The 18784-nt window shown below is 44.2% G+C and overlaps 3 protein-coding genes across 3 annotated transcripts in view; 1 reads left to right on the plus strand and 2 right to left on the minus strand.

Annotated features, from left to right (window-relative positions):
* PLCXD1 (phosphatidylinositol specific phospholipase C X domain containing 1) overlaps positions 1–3635 on the minus strand; it is a 135202-nt gene extending 131567 nt beyond the window's left edge. The window contains exon 1 of the mRNA XM_085622845.1: positions 3174–3635. The gene's annotated coding sequence lies outside the window, so the exon portion shown is untranslated. The remainder of the gene's footprint in view (positions 1–3173) is intronic.
* A 104-nt stretch (positions 3636–3739) lies between these two features.
* LOC146805571 (testin-like) lies at positions 3740–9534 on the plus strand. Its single transcript, XM_085622847.1, has 2 exons — positions 3740–3900; positions 5322–9534. The coding sequence occupies exons 1-2, from the start codon at positions 3871–3873 to the stop codon at positions 5601–5603; spliced, it is 312 nt and encodes a 103-aa protein (XP_085478973.1). The 5' UTR covers positions 3740–3870; the 3' UTR covers positions 5604–9534.
* A 7709-nt stretch (positions 9535–17243) lies between these two features.
* LOC146805572 (taste receptor type 2 member 40-like) lies at positions 17244–18236 on the minus strand. Its single transcript, XM_085623811.1, has one exon. It carries the CDS (start codon positions 18234–18236, stop codon positions 17244–17246), a length of 993 nt encoding a protein of 330 aa, XP_085479937.1.
* Between the last annotated feature and the right edge of the window lie 548 nt (positions 18237–18784).

Genomic DNA, 18784 nt, shown 5'->3' on the forward strand with positions numbered 1-18784 from the left:
GGAGGAGCATGGGGAGGTAGAGGAATCTCCCAGACAGGTTGGCAGATTGCTGCATTCCTGAGGGCTGGGTGGAACTCACATTGAAGGAAGAAGAGCCAGGCTCTTCAGCACGTTTCAAAGGGTGCTCTCTGATTCAGGGAGAGGTCACAGGAAAGGGGCCTTGTATGGGCACATTTCAGGAAGGAGATAGGCTGATAAGAGAATCATAAAGATTCGGGCTGGGCATCTGGGGTAACCTTTTGAAGCTTATATCACTGTGGCTGACATTCGGGTGTGAAGCTCTAATCACTCTCAAGGCCTGTGTTGTGGGGGCTATCAGATTTGGAGATTCTCCTGCTGTGCAGACTGCTTTCTGGCAAAGAATACAACAGAGAAGTGGGCACTTCAAAAGGAAGCAGACCCCCAACACAAACTTTAAAGACTAAGACCCTGAATCACATTTGGTGTCTGGAAATGTACTATATGAAGCGGAGCGCAAGGCCCCCCAAAAAATGTCAAAAGTCAAGCAGCCAATTGGGCTCTGTGTTGAGGAGGAGAAGCTGTGTAAGACTTCTGCTTGTAACTAGCACTGGGGCTAAGGTCTACCAGTCCCCCACCTGTGTGAGGAGACATCACCCAGGAAAATCCAAGACCACATGCCCCTGGAGCACCAATGCCTGCCTGCCTGATTGCCAAGACCAGTGTGCCATGTGTAGAGGAGGAGAGCCTGGAGGGAGTGAGATCAATGGGGGAATCTTGGTGAATGGATCCCCGTAGCAAGGTGAGGAGAAAGTAGGTTCACCGATCAGGCTGCCGTCTGTGTGCAGAGGGGGCTGCTGGAAAAGATAGCGTGACTGGCATGTTGATCGGACCATAGCCAGTGAGCGGAGTGAAGTCGACGATCTTGTAGTATGTGAGAGGGGGCTATCGTGTACAGAGTGAAGTTGTAGACCCCGTATGCCAGAGATGGACACCATGAAGAGGAGCTTACTGCTGAGCCGATCAAGCCATTGCCCGTGTGTGGAGTAAGGTCAGTGACCCTGTATGCCAGAGGGGGGCCATCTGGAAGGACAAGGAATATTGCCTGGTTGTGTCATTGTCGAGAGGAGAGGATGCAGTGGTGACATGCGCTCCCAAGATAAGACTGAAGATCAGAACTAAAGCGATCATTTCCCACCTGTGAAAAGGATCAGAGGAACTTACTGTCTCACCAGAGGAAGCACCATAGATGCCCAGCCACTGCCCCTGCCCCTGTAGAGCCGCAAGGGCTAATCACTGTCAGCAATGGTAACAGCCCTCCGCAATGTCTGAGAGTGTAACACTACTAGGGACTCCGGTAGTGCAACCCCTGCAGGAACGGGCAAGACTGATCACAGGGCCAGAAAGCCCAGAGAGAAATTGTTATGATGCATGGCGTTTCTGGCCCTGGTACACTTTTGACTTTGTAAGAGTCGGAGTGGGACTCCTGAGACTCATTCCACTAGTGGGGCTTAAGCTGTATGTTGCTTATAGTTTATAGGGAATAACCACTACCATTAGTGAGAGGGACTCGGGGACCTACCTATCGAAACCTTAGAGCCCCAACCTGGAAGGACTGTGTGTATTGCTTATGTATGCTTGTTTTTACTTTCTGCTCGTATATAAATACTCTTTTTCATAAAAGCAAGAATTTGACTGGACAGTCATTTATTGCTGCTACTGAATGTATTTTGAGATGCGAGTCTGTGTTCACCCCCTTAATCTACCTCTCCACAAACAGCCTTGGACTGCTCGACCCACACTACTTCTGAGAGTCGAGTTGTGAAGAGGTACTTGGCCCAGTTACTCAGGACCCATAGTAAGTCGGGCCCCAAGACAGCAGAAGTTAAAGGCCTCGATCTCTATGATTGGGCCCAGTAGCTCCTGCTTGCCCCTCTGATAGGGGTTCTGACAGAAATGCATGATGCATTTCAACAAATGCAATTTCCTGATATTTCTTCGCTATGTACGTACACTTCTTATTTATTTGTGTCCCAGATTTGTTTCTTGACTATTTGGATTTTTTCCTTCGGGAATTCCCCCTCTTTGGTCTGTCATTTTCTGCCTGGGGTTCAACAATCTTGCTATATTTTTCCTGAAGGCATTTTAAATCATGAAAGATCTTCTTTCTGTGGATCTGTTGTTTCTGCTGGACTCTTTTCTCATTCCCGATCTTCAGGTGGAGTTTTTTGCCTTGCTGCCATCACCAAAGCTCTGCCCTACCAAGTGCCACGCATCGGATGTCAGACTAACGCATTTCAGTGCAGTCATGCGGCAATGTCACGCCAATTGAGTGGCACCTCTCTCTGCCTTCACGTTTCCACTAGGGGCTTTCAGCACACCAGTGAATCGGCCAGCACAAAGTTTGCTGGCTTAGGATGGAGGTGTGGTGAGATGCTAGGAGCGTGCTCCGTGTTTGGTGGCTGTGGCCTGGTCGGTCTTCCCTGCCTTCCACTGCTACATTTAAATCATGAGTTAACTGTGTTCCTCGCTGTTTTTTTTCCTGTCCATTTCAATAAAAACACACGTTGCTGACTTTGCTTTAATGGGTATTTTTTTAATCGGCTCACTGTTCACATATAGCACATTGTTCTTATTATGTTATGCCACATCATCCAGTTTGGTAGTTATTTTCGACAGATCATGTTGCACTGCTGGAAGTATTTTATATATGCATATGTCTTTGTGCAAACTACCATCAGAGTGGAAATATTCTTGTACAATTCATTTTACAGTGACTAACAACAACGCATTTATAAATGCCAACACTATACGCAGCAGTAGTAAATCCGAATAAAAACATTATCCCTTTGGTCTTCTGACTTCACAAGCACCCAGCAGGTTCCACCTAATTAACTTGTTGCCGTTCCCCTCCCACTGTGGACTAAAAGTAAAGAAAAATGTAGCCCGGTTGCTGTCTCGTGTTCACTATTAACTTGTTTTTTGTTTTGATATTTAGTTTCTAAGAGCAAAACTACTAATCCCAGACTCAACTTTGCTGTCATCTAACAAAACATCAATAATGGCTGAAAGTGTCACACATTTTTTTTCGGAAATGTGTCCACTGACTTTTGTGCTAAAGTATCCCTCATAAGCAATTTGAATCTGACACATAAACACATGGAAAATATGGAAATGTCACACATTAGTTGTCTGAAAACTTAGCAGCTACTTACCGAGAGCACTGCTTCTCTCTCCAGCTCCACAGCACTTATATGCTAAGGTTTTCACCCCGAGATTTCCATCCTCCCACACATACAAGTGTTTGTAACCACGCCCACGGGGGGTGGAGCAAAATACAGGAAGTGCGGTGCCCCTGTGCAACTTGTTAAAACTTCAGCGCAGTCCGGGCACGGTCTGGACTGGTTTGAATTCAGAGAAACTGTTAGTGGGAGGGGGTACATGGAGCGGCGTAACAATAGCCCCCGATTTGCGGGGGGAGGGGGAGACCTCCAGGCGCCCCACGCGGCGCTGTGCACGGGTGGTGGGCTCCTAGCTGGGTTCGGAGCGTGGGGGCCCCTCCATGTACTTTGCAGGAGGGGTGGGCTCAATTCCGTTACGCCCCTGGGAGAGGGAGGTGGCAGACGGAGCGCATGGGAGCGGCGTTTATCTATTTCGCCGGAACAAAAAAGGGAAGCGAAAACGAAATGGTGGCAGAAGGGGCGTTGGCATATGCCTCCCACAACCCTCCTATGGCGTCTGCCTGTTCCCGAAAGAGGAGGGGCCACACAACTAGGTCACTGTGGATTTTTGTTTTTCATTTTAAAACCGAAAGGTTTGCTGTGCTTTGTCCGACAGTGTGAGCTTTCTTCAATAGAGGAAAGTGCAAGCGACGTGCGTTAAAGGAGAAGGAACAAAGCTTGGTGCAGGAAAATGCCTAAGCACAAGGGCAGGTGTTTGCAGGTAGTGGGCTCCGGCTTTCAATTTCGGGTATTTTGACACAGTACAAGAGGGAAAGGCAGAGAAGGGAGGAAGGGAACGTGGAAATGAAACAAGCACTGGAAACAAGCACTGGCATAGCCAATAGGTCTCGTTTTTGGGACCTTATAAGTATTTAGTTATGCAGCATAATACATGAAGATAGGGACCCTTTTCAATGTCCGTTTTTAATTACTAACGGGTCTGAGACCCGGAGGGACCATACCCACTTAAACCCTTAGGTGAGGCTAGAACTGCAATACATTTTTGGGGAGAGGATGTGGTCCGTCGGCCTCTTGTGCAGGAAACCAGGGTTCGAGCCTCGAGGTCGCGTCCACAGCCTGTGATTCTGGGCAAATCATTTAATCTCCCCCTGCCTGAATGTGTAATGTAAATACGGTGCTATGTAAAGCGCTCCAATACCTTCGGGTCGAGTTCGCGCTATATAAATATGCAAAAAAAAACTGTATCGTCCATATTCGCCGACAGGCAGGTTAGTAACTAAACTGTACCCCATCCAGTGCTGTGCTTCGGACCTGCACAGCAGCGTTGTGTAGTGTAGCAGCAAGGCTATAGTCTGGAATGTACTTAGCAGTCTCGCCGAGGCCCTTGCCCCAGAGAGTGTCATTTGTCTTGTCAGCCGCAGAAAGCCGTCAGATATCTCCAAGCTTCTGTTACTGTATATGGTAACAACCTGTTGACTATGTTGACAGTAAAAAAAAAAAAAACTAAAACCGCATTGCAGTTTGTACTTGCGCCTGATGAACCAGAGCTCAAGATTTGAATAGAAATCTCTTCTTTCAGTGCAGTATTGTCGAAAGATTAAGTGCTGCAGGAGGGCTGTGTGTGGCCCGCGGTGTCATTTGCACTTTAGCAGTGCGTGTGTTACTAATCCGAGCCCTGGGCAGCTGCTCGGCATTTGTGTTTTTAGTGTGGAGGTGCTGTTAGGCCACTGGTGTACTCTGTGTTTGGGATGTGGGAATGACATTTCTAAATTTCCTTTAATAAAAACACGGATAGACCTCTCGAATTTCAGTGGCTGTTTGTTCTTTTGTACCAGAACATACTTTGTTGCACTCTGCTGGTTTATTACACGGTTTGGACGTTCAAAAGATTGGAAAACACTATTCTGGACTAATGTAATACCATTGATGTAATTTATTTCACAACTCTGTCTTGTGAGCACTTTCCACTTTGCAGATGATTACAATTTAAAAGTGAGTTACTAAAGCCTGTATAAAAACACATTTTGAATGGTTAAACTTTTCTCCATTAATGCTAACATGGGTGTGTTTGCTGCTGATGGAGCGGCCTCGCACGTTTTCTGGTCCGCACTGTAAATGTTTCTGCTCTGAGGTGTTGTAAGTGACATGGTGCGTGCTCTCTGACTCCTCCTCTTTCTTTAGGCGAGGCGCTATATGGAGATGATTCCGAAGGAGAAGCAGCTGGTGGCCGGCTCCGAGGGCGCTCAGTACAGGAAGAAGCAGTTGGCGAAGCACCTGCCAGCGCACGACCAGGACCCCTCAAAATGCCACGAGCTGTCCCCATGCGAGGTGAAGCAGATGAAGCAGTTTGTGAAGAAGTACAAGCACAACGTGCTGGGAGTGGGGGATGTCAAGCTCCCCACCGAGGTGGAGGCCCAGAGCAAGCTAGAGGAAAGCCAGATGGCGCCTGATCGCGTGCTGTAAGGGTGCCCGCGAGCGATGCGAGGAAAGCCAGATGGCGCGCACATCACTGTGCACGTAACCGCACGCTCTAGGCCACACAAAAAGCTGTGGTCGGCTTTTTGAAGCCCACTAACTAAAAGTCTCGCCAGTGCAGCGCATTCGCTGGCTCAGGCGAGACCTAAAAAAACGACTTTCTTGAGTCAGTCAAAAGATAGAGTAGGGTGGTAGAAAAAAGAGGCAATAGGTGGAACCAACGTAGGGAACCTTTGTATTCGACTACCTGGTATTCTGCAGTTCCGGCAACACCCCCGTAAAATGTTAGGCCCCTCCCTGCTTGTATGTTTTTTCAAATGTCTTCATACCTGCACATTGCTTTCCATAGACGTCTCTGAGGAATGTCAATTTTTTTTTAAGCATAGGACCCTATTGGCCAACTGTACCTTGCCACAAAATAGTTGTCTTAATTTTAAGCCATTAGGACCACCAAGTTTTGAGGCAATCCTTCAACAACCTATTGCATAATGGGAGTTGGGATTTTAGATCACGTCGACTAGACGGGGACCTCGCTTCATGTTGCCAAAGTAACAGAAACCCAGTGGTGGTGTTCATCTAAGTGCCTGATTCAGCTGTCCCCATTGGAATGACTCACTTGAAAACAATTATTTATAACAGAAAAGCCATGACATGCAGCAAATCTAATCTCAAGTTTCACAGGTCTATGCGTGAACTGCTCATCTAATCCGAATTTTTTCTCTGCCTTCTACAACTTGTAGTTTTGATTCTTTGTAAGGTAAGAAGGACTCCAAATCTTAGAGTGCATAGAAAAAACCTGGACTGGATGAGCTACTCACCCATGGACCTGGGAAGCTTGAGAGCTCTGGAAGTAAAAGCTGGACTTGAGTACGGTGCCATGGGGGACAGCCATTGGATAAGGGTGGATATTTTATCTTATAACACACCACGCGTCAAACTGTATAAAAGTTCTGGAACAGAAAATGGGTGCTCTACCTGCACAACCTCTCTAAGAGCTCTGTAAGTAACAAAAATACTAGAGTTAAGGAAACCTCAAATGGCTATTTTCGAGATTCATTGAGCGTGCACAAAGTTTGTGTATGTGCCAATATTAATGTGTCCAATTTTTCATATTATGTTGGGCACAAAATTAGCATGCGCGCTGGGTCATTTATGGATTCTAGAAAATTCTGTATCTGATTTGGTGGAAAACCAGTTAAGGTGCGAGAAAGAGAGAGGACATTAAAGGTCCTGTATATGAAATGAATGCAGTGAAAAAGTGCAACGTGATGGCAAGCTCAGTGTGGAATTAGAGGTTTATAGAATGCAAGCTGGATTAAGGGGCACTCTAGGAAACGTGGGGGGTGCATGAATAGGAAAGAAGGTACAATATTAGAGAAATTGTGCAGGGAAAGATTATGTAAGCGCGGCTGTCGGACTGAAAGGCATAATAATGGCACATGCTACTGGCGTATGAAACCAGACGATCTGCATGAATTAATTATGCAGGGCATTTAATATGCAAGTCAAACTAAGTGAATAATGGGAATGTTAACCAGTTTATTAGCAGAAGTGACAACAGTGGAGGACATAGTGAAGCTGAAACATGGCATTAGAAGCCATAACAATAAAGGAATAACTGATATATGGGAAAGACATTGGGCATGACGGCACAGTCACTATGCTGAAATGATAGAGAACAGTTTACTTTAATGTGACAGCCCAGTGCTTACAATCAACACGCGCCCCTCTATACTGATTTGCAGATTATTATGAAATCTAGCTAATAAAATAGATTATCCCAATCCTGCCCTTCCCTTAAAACCTCAATTTAGGAAACTGGATTCGCATACTATGTGTTGGACAGACCAAAGTTTTGATATGTCATGTGGCTGAGCTCCCACAAAATTAAAACAACCTAGAGCCTAAAAGTGAAAGAAGGTTTATGTGGAGAACCTCACACATACAGTGGTAGACTGGCAAAAGCAGCAAGGCCTTCCTCAGGGGAAAGTGCCCTTTAAAGGATGAGCAACAGCACAACAACTTTTTCTAGTTCCTGCCTACATCAGCCTTCCACTAATTCTGTTTGCTGATGAAAATACAGTCAGTGACCAATAGTAGACAGAATATTGTTGACTTGTTAAGAGACTGAAAAACAGACATGCTTTTGACAGAAACATAGCTCAGCATTGACACTGCACTGCCACTCCACAATTGAATCCCATCTCGATGTCAAAGTCATACACACAGTCACCAAGGGTAAGCCAGAGGAGGCGAAGCTGTGATATACAATGAACCTTTGTAACCTCCAAAACTGAAGAATTTCACTTTGCAGACTTACTAGTAATCTTTACGGGTAAAATGTAGACCTATCTCTTCTCTTGTCCATTCCTCCTAAAACTCAGCCCACACCTAAACAATGGAGCATTCACAAGTGCCCTGATTCCATATATGACATTGGAACTAAAGGTACTAATCTGTGCATCCTTTGAGACCTGAACATCTGATTTGAGTATCCATCATTGCCTCAGCCGCCAAGAAAAAGCAACCATATCTGGAATCTCATAACTTCTCTCAGGCTGTCTATGGGGCCCTAAGCACAGCAGGCCATCTGTTGAACCTAATCTTTGGACCTCCTGGAACCTTTATATCTTTTGGGAAGATCACCTCACTTCTTTCATCCACATCATTCCATCAAAATCTATTGCTGCCCCCTACCACACAAGAAGAATCACCGCAAAGAAAGACCATCCTACACTTGCATCCTTCAGGCTACTCACAACTTCTAACTTCCAACAACTAGTGAAGGCCGGTGGTGCTGCCTCCAGTGTCAGAATCCAGCCCCCATGTGACACAAACCTTAAAGAATCCCCCCCCCCTATTAACCTCAGTCTCTATAACAGGAATGAATATATTCAGCAATTCCTTAATGATAATTAAAAGCCCGTTTCCATCAGAGTTTAAGACATTCAACATACCACCGCTCCTTTAGAACAATCTTAACCCAGCACATCAGCAGCAGCGGCTCCTCCATTAGGAAAGAGGAGCCTCGCCTGCTGCTCTATCAGCGGTTCAAACATGAAAAATTAATTGATACTAAAACATTGTTATTACCATTTTATTTTTCATTCCGAAAAGGCGAGTCTAGGGCAGGGTGGGGCCATCCTGAAGTTCCGCAGCAGGTAGGAGGAATGGGGGGCACTGTACGTGCGCATGTGAGTTGGCCGGCTGTCTTAGGACGGCCAAATCGATATGCGCACTTAGATTTATCCAACCTGAGCTGTGTTGCACAGCTGGGTGGAGAACAGGCACAGGCTCCCAGGCCCTAACTGAGCGGCAAACCAGCCAGCACAGACCAGTCCTGGCGGTTCTCTCATGCTGGATAATAGTATTACCAGCATCTGGATTGGTGTAGGGGAGTCTCGAAGCCTGTGCACCAGTCTGTAGACTGACAGGAGTCGACAGGAGCAGAGGAGCACCGAGGCGGCGGGCTGCAGGTTAGTACTTTTATTCATTTATTTGTTTTTCTCCCCTGCGCTGCCCAGCTGCTTTTCATCAACAGAAGCCACCACTGCACATCAGACAAGTTACAGGCTGATCTCAAATGGTCCTTCCCTTGGAATACTGACAGAAAGAATAGCCTTCACTCGGATCTCCAAATTGTCGGAAGAAAATATGCTTCTATCACCAACCAACCAGAGATGCAGAATGTAACCCTCATCTCCAGCTGGGGTGATCTAAAATAGCAACAGTACATAAGAATGGGGAGGCAGCATTACTTTTTCTAGATCTGTCCTCCGCCTTTGAACAGCTCGTCACTATTCCTTCATAGATAGACTAAGAGCAACTGGTATTAATTAAACCATACTCGACTAGATTAGTGTCTACCTTAATTACAGATCAAGCATCATCTTGGTATCTTGATTCATTCCCCCCCCCCCAAAAAAAAAAAACATTAAAGCAGGAATACATCAAGGATCAATCATTTATCCTATCCCCTTCAATGCGTACATCAGCCCAATCCTTGAACTAATCAGATCCTTAACCTCGCCTACTACAACTATGCAGATGCAACTCGTATCACCCAGAAACCAGAAAAATCAAGAGATTTTGACAATGCAAAATTTGGTGACTGTCCCTGAGCTGTTGACCAATGGATGTTAAAAATCACCTCAAACACACAGCATCCAAAACAGAGATTCCCAAATGTGGAACCAGGAAGAGCTACACTCCTCCTGCAACTTGGCCCTAGGAATGTGGGCTATTACGAACGACCTCAGCAGAAATGTGCAACCTGGGAGCTATCACAGATTTATACCTCTCCATGGCTGTCCTATCTTCTTCAGATCTGGGATGTCCACAAAAGATCTAGGTAACTACCTGTCAGGATTTGTGATTTCGAATGGCATAGTCTGGTGACAATCCACCCCATTCCCCAGGAAATAGTTCTGCTCATACATGAGTAAGGATAGATAGCAGAACCAACTCCTGAGAGAAGGGGGAATGTGTTGGAGAAAAGAGAGCCGTAACATCATGTTTTTGTACGGGCACGTCTCTCAGACTTGAGGAGATTCACAATAGTGATCTTACAGGTTAACATCAAATGCAATAAAGGTGAAAAACAGACAAATATATGCTACAGAACACAGTCAGAAGAAACGTGATAACAAAGGTGATTTTTGTCATTATGCTTACTGGCTTCAGAATTGCAGGTGTGAAGCCAACATGGAGAAAGCCAACATCAGAAATGGGGAGCTCCAGATTGTAAATCCTGGAACAAAGGTAAAAGGAAGAAAGAGACAAACAAAGCAAACCAAACTAAATCGTAATCCACAAACAGGTCAAAGTTCAGGGAACAAGGAGCAAAACAACAAACATGAATGACAGGTACTAGGGTGAACAAACAGCAGTGACAACGAAGGAGCCAATATAACACAGAAAGCTATCAGACAGCTCCCCAAGGATAGGGAACCGTTTATAAAACAGAGCTGCCACTCGTGACCTGGAAGTTCCACCCCTCTTCCCGAGGGAAGTGAACTGCTTATAAAGCACTGCTGCCATTCATGATCTGCAAGTTCTGCCCCTTGCCATTTTCAGGTTAGTAGTCCTGGCTCCTCAGACACCATAGGAAGGTACGTCACAGCCTCGCAAGAATTTTTTTGCAGATTATGTTGCTTTTTCCCCCCACAGAAAGTCACCGTTTTGAATACCTGGGTTATTCCTGATACCACCTCGTTCATCAATTTACATCTGGATTATACAGATGTTCTTTACCATAGCGTCTCACTTTCTGTTATTCACCGGTGACGAAGAATGCACAACACTGCAGCGAGACAACTCCTACACAGGATCATATCTTCCCCTTCTTTAGTAACACTTCTCAATCTTTTTATTGCTAGAAAGTCTATGTTCAAGATCCTAGGCATTATACCCAAGGCCATCAATGGCATTCATCCCGACTTCCTACAGTTATAGCTCAAAAGATACTCTGAAGAAAGAACACTGTGATCCAGGCTGGTACCACAGCTAATCCTCCCGCCTTTAAAAAAGAAACTTCCGGGGGGTGGAGGGGGGTACTTCTTTCTCTGTGAAAGCTGCTAAACTCTGTAACTCACTTCTTGCAAAAAAAAAAAAAAAAACTTCAAAACTACTAAGAATTTACAAAGGTTGGGGAAGACCTCGCTCTTCTGTAGGGAAGCCACAAGAAGTAGGGCCTCAACAAAAGTACACACTGTCATAATAAGGGCTAGAGAATGATAAGGGTGTTTCCACATGCTAGCTGCAGTATGCAACATCCGTACTACAACTTTGCATAAAGCATCAAATGGCCAGGAAACAGTAGAGACCACAGATCAATGTCAGTTAGAGTCGCACACAAAAGTCTCTCATTGAGTAACTTCAGACTTCAGTGAAAAATTGGTGTTAATTGGAACGGTTGGCGTTAACTAGACCTCTCAGCTTCCTACAAAACTGATCTGAGGAATGAATCTGATAGAGCAGTACAGCAGATTAGATTTTCCAAACTATCCCATGTTCTAATCTCTACCATTGTACTGAAATGCAACAACATGTGTTTTTTACATAAACTAGCCCATTGGGTAACCTGCAATCTGGTACTGCTTGTGCAGGGACGTAGCTTGGTCAGTAAGATTAAGGGGGGGGAGGGGGGAGCTACAGATTTCCCAACTGTCACGCTGGCATATAATTTTAACATACATTACACGAGAAGCAGGGCAGGATAGGCGCTTAAGGAGCAGTAGGAAGGGAGAGGAGTGTGGAATGTGAGGTGTACTTATAACTCACTATTTTGTAAAATATTTTTTTAAGACCTTTAAAACAGAGGCAAGGTGTGTGTGTTTGTTTTTGTCTGCAGGTTGAAGTTAACTGTAACTTCTCCGGGGATCTGTCTGCTACTTGTGCTACAGCTACTGGGGATTGAGGAGAGTTTCCATGGGGCTTGTTTTGAGACCTAACCCATGTGTGTTTATTAAGTTGATAATTGTCCCCTTTCCCAAATTAATAACCCATGTTTCATTATTTGTTCCCAGACGTGCGCTCGCCTGTTTTTGGGCCTGTTCACCAGCACAGCCATGGCCTATCTCTAGGCGACAACATGCGCCATCAGCTGAGCTACTGACGGCATGAGCTATAATATAACCTCCTCAGGACATATATTGCATGGCCGCACTAGGTGGGGTGTATGAAAGCATCCTTAACATATTGTATGACAAATCGAATAGCAGACAAGTTACAAATTGTGTGATAGCTTGTGAGACAATCTTAACTCAATATGCATTTAAGAGTAGTGTGCCACCTGTCCGTAGAGCCATTCAGAGCCTCGCCCGGGGGTTGGAAGTGCTAAATAAAAGCAACTATGATCCATTACAGTACAGAATGTTACAGTTAAGAAATTAGAAGAACAAAATTTCCAAAGGAATTTATTTCAGGGAAGTCAATTTAATGATTAAAATGTCATAAAATCAGGGCACATCTAATAGAGGACTCAAAAGTATTTGGATATTTTTTAAATTTAAAGCAGTCCATGTCAGTGAAAAAGTAAGCACACCAACGCTGTGGTTGTGGGTCTCAAAAACAAGCTCTAAACACAACATTTCTTTCTGGGCATCACCACAAATCAATAACTGTTGGAAACGTTTTAAACAGAGGTTTTTATTAAATTATTTTCTTCAAAAACATAGTTCCACTCGCTTTCAGCAGCAAATATACAGATTTAAAAGTTTGATGAAAACAAATGTCTCCTTCCAAACTTGTTGCGAAAGTTCTATACATTCTTTTCTGGCACTCCAAATGACCCCAGATCTCCAGGGAGTACTCCTTGGACACCACAAGAAAGGCCTTTGACCACTTTGATCTGGACCAGAATCAAAAGTTCAGTTCCAGCTGTTTTTTCTTGCAGAGATGTCCTGAATGATCGTCCCTCTGTGCAGCAGCAGGAGGTTAGCTTCTCTGACCTTGAGAGCAGCCATTAGACTGAGTTTCAAGGCACTGTATGAACAGTTTCCAGTACCTCCCCAGACAGGGATGGATTTTCCACAGTTGTCTCCTTGTCTTCTCACATTCCGTTATCAATCTGAGTAGTAAGTGAGGAGAACGACATTATATAGGACGGTACCACTCGTGATAGGCTGGATTCACTAAATAAATCATATCCAAATTCCCACACAATTTTCCCTGTGTACTTTTTCAACAATCGTATTCAGTTCCTGTGCATTAACCTATCACACAGTCATATTTTCTGTCTTTCCAAAATGGCATTGGAGGACCTTGTCCAAATGTCCCTCTCTCTGATTTCTAGCCTGACACACTACCCACCCTTGTGTCCCCCTCATGGACAACGCGATGCAGACCTCTTGCAAGCACCGATCTGTTATTTCTGCTATGGACTGAGACTGCCTATTGTCTGTGCGCCCAGTTTACTTTTAAAGGACTAACTGGGACTGACCCCTTTGGGAAGCTGTTGTGGAATAAAAGGCAGATTGCATTCTGTCTGGATTGGCTGCTTGGAGCTGTCAAACATTCCTCATCACCAGGTTCCCAGAACAAGGAAAGAGCCAAGCTGTCACTTCATTGTTTGTACACGTCTTTCAACAGTGGCATTCTGCTTTGACACAGACTTGCCAAACAGTAGAGACCCTGAACTGAGGAAGTGTCTTGTCTTGGGAGATCCTCGGACCTTATGTCTTTTCTGAATTGAAATTAAGTGTGGATGAAAGTAATTAAAGGTGTTTTTGAGAAGTTCAGAGAGGCTGCTGATGCTAGTGAGCAAGTTTGTGCTAAATGTTTTAAAGGCTGAATATAACAACTTTTCAAAAAGAACTTAATGTAACATATACATCAAATATCCCTAGCCAGTGCTTTTTATTTGTGCCAGTTAGTTATATGTCTTGTGACTAAGTCGCCTAGCTTCTCACAAGTCAAGGTTAGGGTTAGAGAAGTAGACTTTTAAAAGTACACCAGCTTACCAATGTGTTAGGAGGCTGCAGTTGTACTCTTAACAGAGCACTGAGCACAAGTTCCTCTTTAAAGCATGCAAGTAAGTGCAACTTAATTGCTTTCTAGTTGAACATTGTGCAGTTGGCTCTTGCCGCTACTATGCACACTAACAGCTCAGCTGTTTCACCTAGAGTCAAATTTAGTACTTAAATGACCGATATGTGTACAGATGACCAGCGGAGCCCAGGTCTGGCCATAGTGCCAAAGGTCTGCTGCCCAGTCTATACACTATGTTTTTTGTGCCACAAGTGGGTGCTGAGAGATTCACAGCAACCCACATGGAGTATATGACTTTTATGCTCACTGTGTAGCTTGTATGAAAATGTGGTAGACATACAGAAAAGTCTAACATGGCAGTTAATTTAGTCAAAATAGTTACCATGTTTATGGAACTGCATATGCTGTTAGGTTCAGCTTAGTAGCCCTCAGTGCCTATAGGTCTAATACACCAGGTACTGAGATTTAGAAAAAGCAATAAATCCATGGGAATACACAAAAGGATTTCCTACACCCACCCGCTTGGTCTACCAGCCTCACACCCATTTACGCCTAGCTGGCATATTGCCAATCATAGATCTATTCTACCAGTTCCCCAAAATTATTGATATTCTTCATCTTGTTTTCTCTGAACATGTCTTTGAGTGTTCCAAAATGTTGACCTGAGCTCCATTTCTTTCATTCCTAGCCATTATTAAAATGTGCCTCAACTCGAGTCTCCTTGCCACCTACAACCGCCACCCATCCTCGTCTCTCATGGTCACCACCAATGCTACCCGTCTGATGCCATGAACACCATCCACTATCTCTATCAGGACCCATTAAACATGGCCACTGTTTATGGCTTAAAACCCCTATTATTAGTAAATCCAATAATTAACGAGAGTCCAAACATTTTCACAACTCTTCTCCCAACCATGGTAAGGACTCATAAAGGTCCAAATTGTACACATTTGTCAGCTGAAGCATTACTACTCTGTTGTCAGCTCATGAATCGTGATTGTGCCAAATTGTGGTGAGCATGTTTCATCATTAATCCCAATTACTAAAATTCAGACACCCATTTATGTTCTGGCTGTTATCACTGTTCGTGCCCGTAGGAAACTGTTAAAGTACCAAAAATGACAATCGCTATGCACTACTTTTATCATCGTCTTATTACGTCAAGCCATTTTCCTCCAGAACCAGTTATCGTGGTGCATGGACCAACAACTACCATCTTGCTGGATTAATGTTCTATATCACTAGTTCTTCATCGTTGACTTCTGTGGACCTCCTCTGTATCACTACCGGAAGCTTGGGACCCCACCTCAAGCAATTTCTACTACTTGAACCTCAATACAACACTCAAAAATAAGGAAGCAAGTATATATCAAACAAACACAAACCATAAACTACTTTATTTGATTCACACACAAAAATTATCTAATAATCAAAACGTTGATTTGAATGGGAACGCTGGAGCTTTTCAAAATGTGGTTTTATTTCTAAAAGTCTAAAAGGAAAAGCTATATTCTGGACTCTAGCATATCACTTTGTCTTCTTTGCTCTCAATGAATGCTCCCTTTTTATCTGCAAATACCAGTGCTTTAATTCTCCATACTAGACTATGGGGCCTATTTACAAGCCCCTATCGCCAACCACAATGTCACTTTTCTCACTGTTGTAGTGGCAATAGGGGCTTCGCCTTATTCACAAAGCGGCATTAAGCCACTTAACGTGGCTTAACGCCGCCTTGTGAATAAGGCACCTTTTCACCCTATACTTAGCGTGAAAGGGGCGGGCAATGGATGTTGTGGTGGGCGTTCCACCATAACACCCATTGATTTTGACGCTTATATTTAAAAGTGTGGCGTCAATATGGGGCAGGGCCAAAATCAAGACCAGGGAAATCCTAGTCTTACCCTGGCACAACCAGGAGAAATGTTTAATTTCTCCTCATGTTTGCTGTGTCCATCTGTGCTGCATTGTGTTGCACAAATAGAAACAGCAAAACACCATTGATAGTTAATAGAACACCTTCTTGCACATAAACAATCATTCCCCTCAACGCAGGCACCCTTGCAAGGGTGCCTACAGTGGCACTAGGCAGCTAAATTAGCGCCAGCACAGAGGGAAATGCAAGTCAGCGCCGTTCTTGTAAATCCGAGGCAGCCCTGTGTTTCAGAAGTGGTGGAGCGCAGAGTTAAGCCAAGGAGGCTAATGCCAGGCTCTGCCACTTCCTTGTAAATATGCCCCTATGTTTGCTGGGCTTGTGCTGCCCCCACAAATCTAGCTAAGGATACAACTTAACTTTTAGCATTCAATTTCAAATTCCTTCACGTTTACAGAGCAGTACAAAGAAATTACATTTGCATTTCCATATATATATATATTTACAGAGGTATATTTAGAAATGTTAAAAACTCTTACATATGGGTTTCAGTTGCAAGTGTCCGTTTAATAACAACAATAGATACGTTGCTGTTAATACATTGACACTTGCAATCAAAGTCCATCTGTCAGTGTGTCATTGTGTGTCACTGAGCTTCAGCATTTCCAAAGACATTACAGGTTACTTGACCTGTGGACACACATCACCTCCTTAGAGCTGGGACAAACACATATCACGAATAATTTGTTGTAAATAATATATTTATATATATAGATACATATCTCTCACTTGAAGTTTAGGAGGCTAAGATTCACTGCTTATGGGCGGTGTTTGTGCACGGTATTGTTATGAGACGCTGTAAACGTTCTACCTAATCTACAGGTCGTATTGGATACAACTCGAGCAAATCTAAAGTTTCAGTTAAAGTGCTTTCATTCGTGTGAGCCGCGAAACGTGACGAGTCTTGACCCTGCTGGTTGTGTTATCAGGACCCCCCCCCAACAGATTTGAAGCCTGTCAGAAGTGGAACATGCTGTATCCGGCACGGACTCTGGATCAGGTTGTAAATCTATCTATCTAGCTATTTAGCTATCTATCTTTAAATGATATATATATAGGTATTGGTATACATCTGCTAATGCTATTCAATTTTGTAAATAGTTGCAGACCCTTTGAGTTGTGAACCCGCACGTGTGCACGGACCAAAGGCTAAGAAATGCTGTTCTATATGATTCAGTAGTTGGCATTTAGTATTTTGAATTGAATTAATGTGCAGATGTCCTTTGGGTGGAAATTTGTGAATTGTCGCTGGAAGCACTCTGCTTAGCCTTACAGCTCACACAACAGAGTATGCCATTTGCCACCGCTCTAAGCTTGGAGTTACTGAGGATCAGGATAACACAGTGAGCAGAAGGGTAAGCCACTTCCACTATGGGGGAGATCCATTCCCAACAACTATGTGCTGTTATGCTGTTGATGACTTTGAAAACAAGGATGATGAAATATACCACAAAGATGAAGGTGAAAGCCAGCACACTCTTAACAGCCCGGTAGTGAGCCTCCTTGTGAGAGTTTCCCAAACCAACATCATTGTTCTGCCCCATCTGCCAGGTGTGCCTGCCCAAGGATGCCACCAAGAGACTTGACGAGATGCAGAAGATGAGGAAAGGTAGTGCATACCCCACTGTATAGACATAGATAATTTCCTCACCATAGCAGTCTTCCCCATAGAAACCATCAGGATGATTCCAATTTGGCTCAGTGATGCTGGTATCGTCGCTGCTATTGTAGTAGCACATGTGGTAGAAATACCATGGAACTGGTAGACTTGACGCCAGTGATATCGCCACAGAGCATGCCATCAGAAGGGGTATCAGCCTTGGGATCCTTTCCTTGAGCCAGTGGAACACCAGGTGGGTGAAACTGGCAATCCTCACACAGTAGAACACATACAGCCATGTGGTGAACCAGAAACAGATGTAGCCGAGACTCATATCTACAGCTAACAAAACCCTTCCCACAGTTTGAGCAGCATCGGGATCAGGGTGAGACAGGTTGATGGCATGTTGCACCAACTTGGTGGAAAGCAGGAACAACCTGACCACGCCCAGGCTGATTAGGATTATATCGCTGATGGTCAGCTTCTTCGTCCTCTTCCAGTCTAGAACATTTACGCCAACTATGAATGCATGCAAGAGTATCCCAATCAAGCACTCTGTTCCTGGGATGACCTCCTTCAATGCATCAAGCATTTTCATCTTCAATCCCTCTTCCACCAAGATCTTCGAAGGATGGACCAAGCAGGTCCAGATAGCAGGCGAGTGTGCAATAATATGCCACTGGGATGAGGAGCTCAGGCATTTGCCTAATCGCCTGAAGTGAGAGAACAACATTTGGATATATTTCCAATGAAAAGCTAGCAGCTTTCCTGGCATTCAAATCTCAGAAGCTTGTTGATACAAAGACCTCATTAGCCCTGAAGCCTCCACTCTGGTGTACAGAAGCATTTCAAAACAGAAATGCAAATTTCCATATTAAAAAAAACAACAAGACAGATACCTCAGCTGATGGGGCCATGTTGGAAAAAAGAACAAAATGCATTATTTACTTCTTTTGAGTGTTTATTTTGGGTCGAATATCAATGGAGGATATGTGCTTTCAGTTTTTGGCAGCTCGAGTTTGCATCTCACTCCAGTTTTCCTGTTTAACAAAATCCATTCTAATTTTACCTGGGAATTGCCAATGTTTGTATTGTATTTTCTTCTGTGTCTTCATGAAAATCCATCAAACTTCATTCATTGCTGGG

The sequence above is a fragment of the Triturus cristatus genome, chromosome 8 (assembly GCF_964204655.1).
Source record: "Triturus cristatus chromosome 8, aTriCri1.1, whole genome shotgun sequence".
Lineage (NCBI taxonomy): Eukaryota > Metazoa > Chordata > Amphibia > Caudata > Salamandridae > Triturus > Triturus cristatus.

What these genes read in the sequence shown, in the direction of transcription:
- LOC146805571 (XM_085622847.1), top strand. Translation starts at nt 3,871, where the DNA reads ATGCCTAAGCACAAGGGCAGGTGTTTGCAG. An exon ending in ACAAGGGCAGGTGTTTGCAG is followed by an intron (nt 3,901 to 5,321) that starts GTAGTGGGCTCC and finishes CTCTTTCTTTAG; the next exon opens with GCGAGGCGCTATATGGAGAT.
- LOC146805572 (XM_085623811.1), bottom strand. Translation starts at nt 18,236, where the DNA reads ATGAAAATGCTTGATGCATTGAAGGAGGTCATCCCAGGAACAGAGTGC.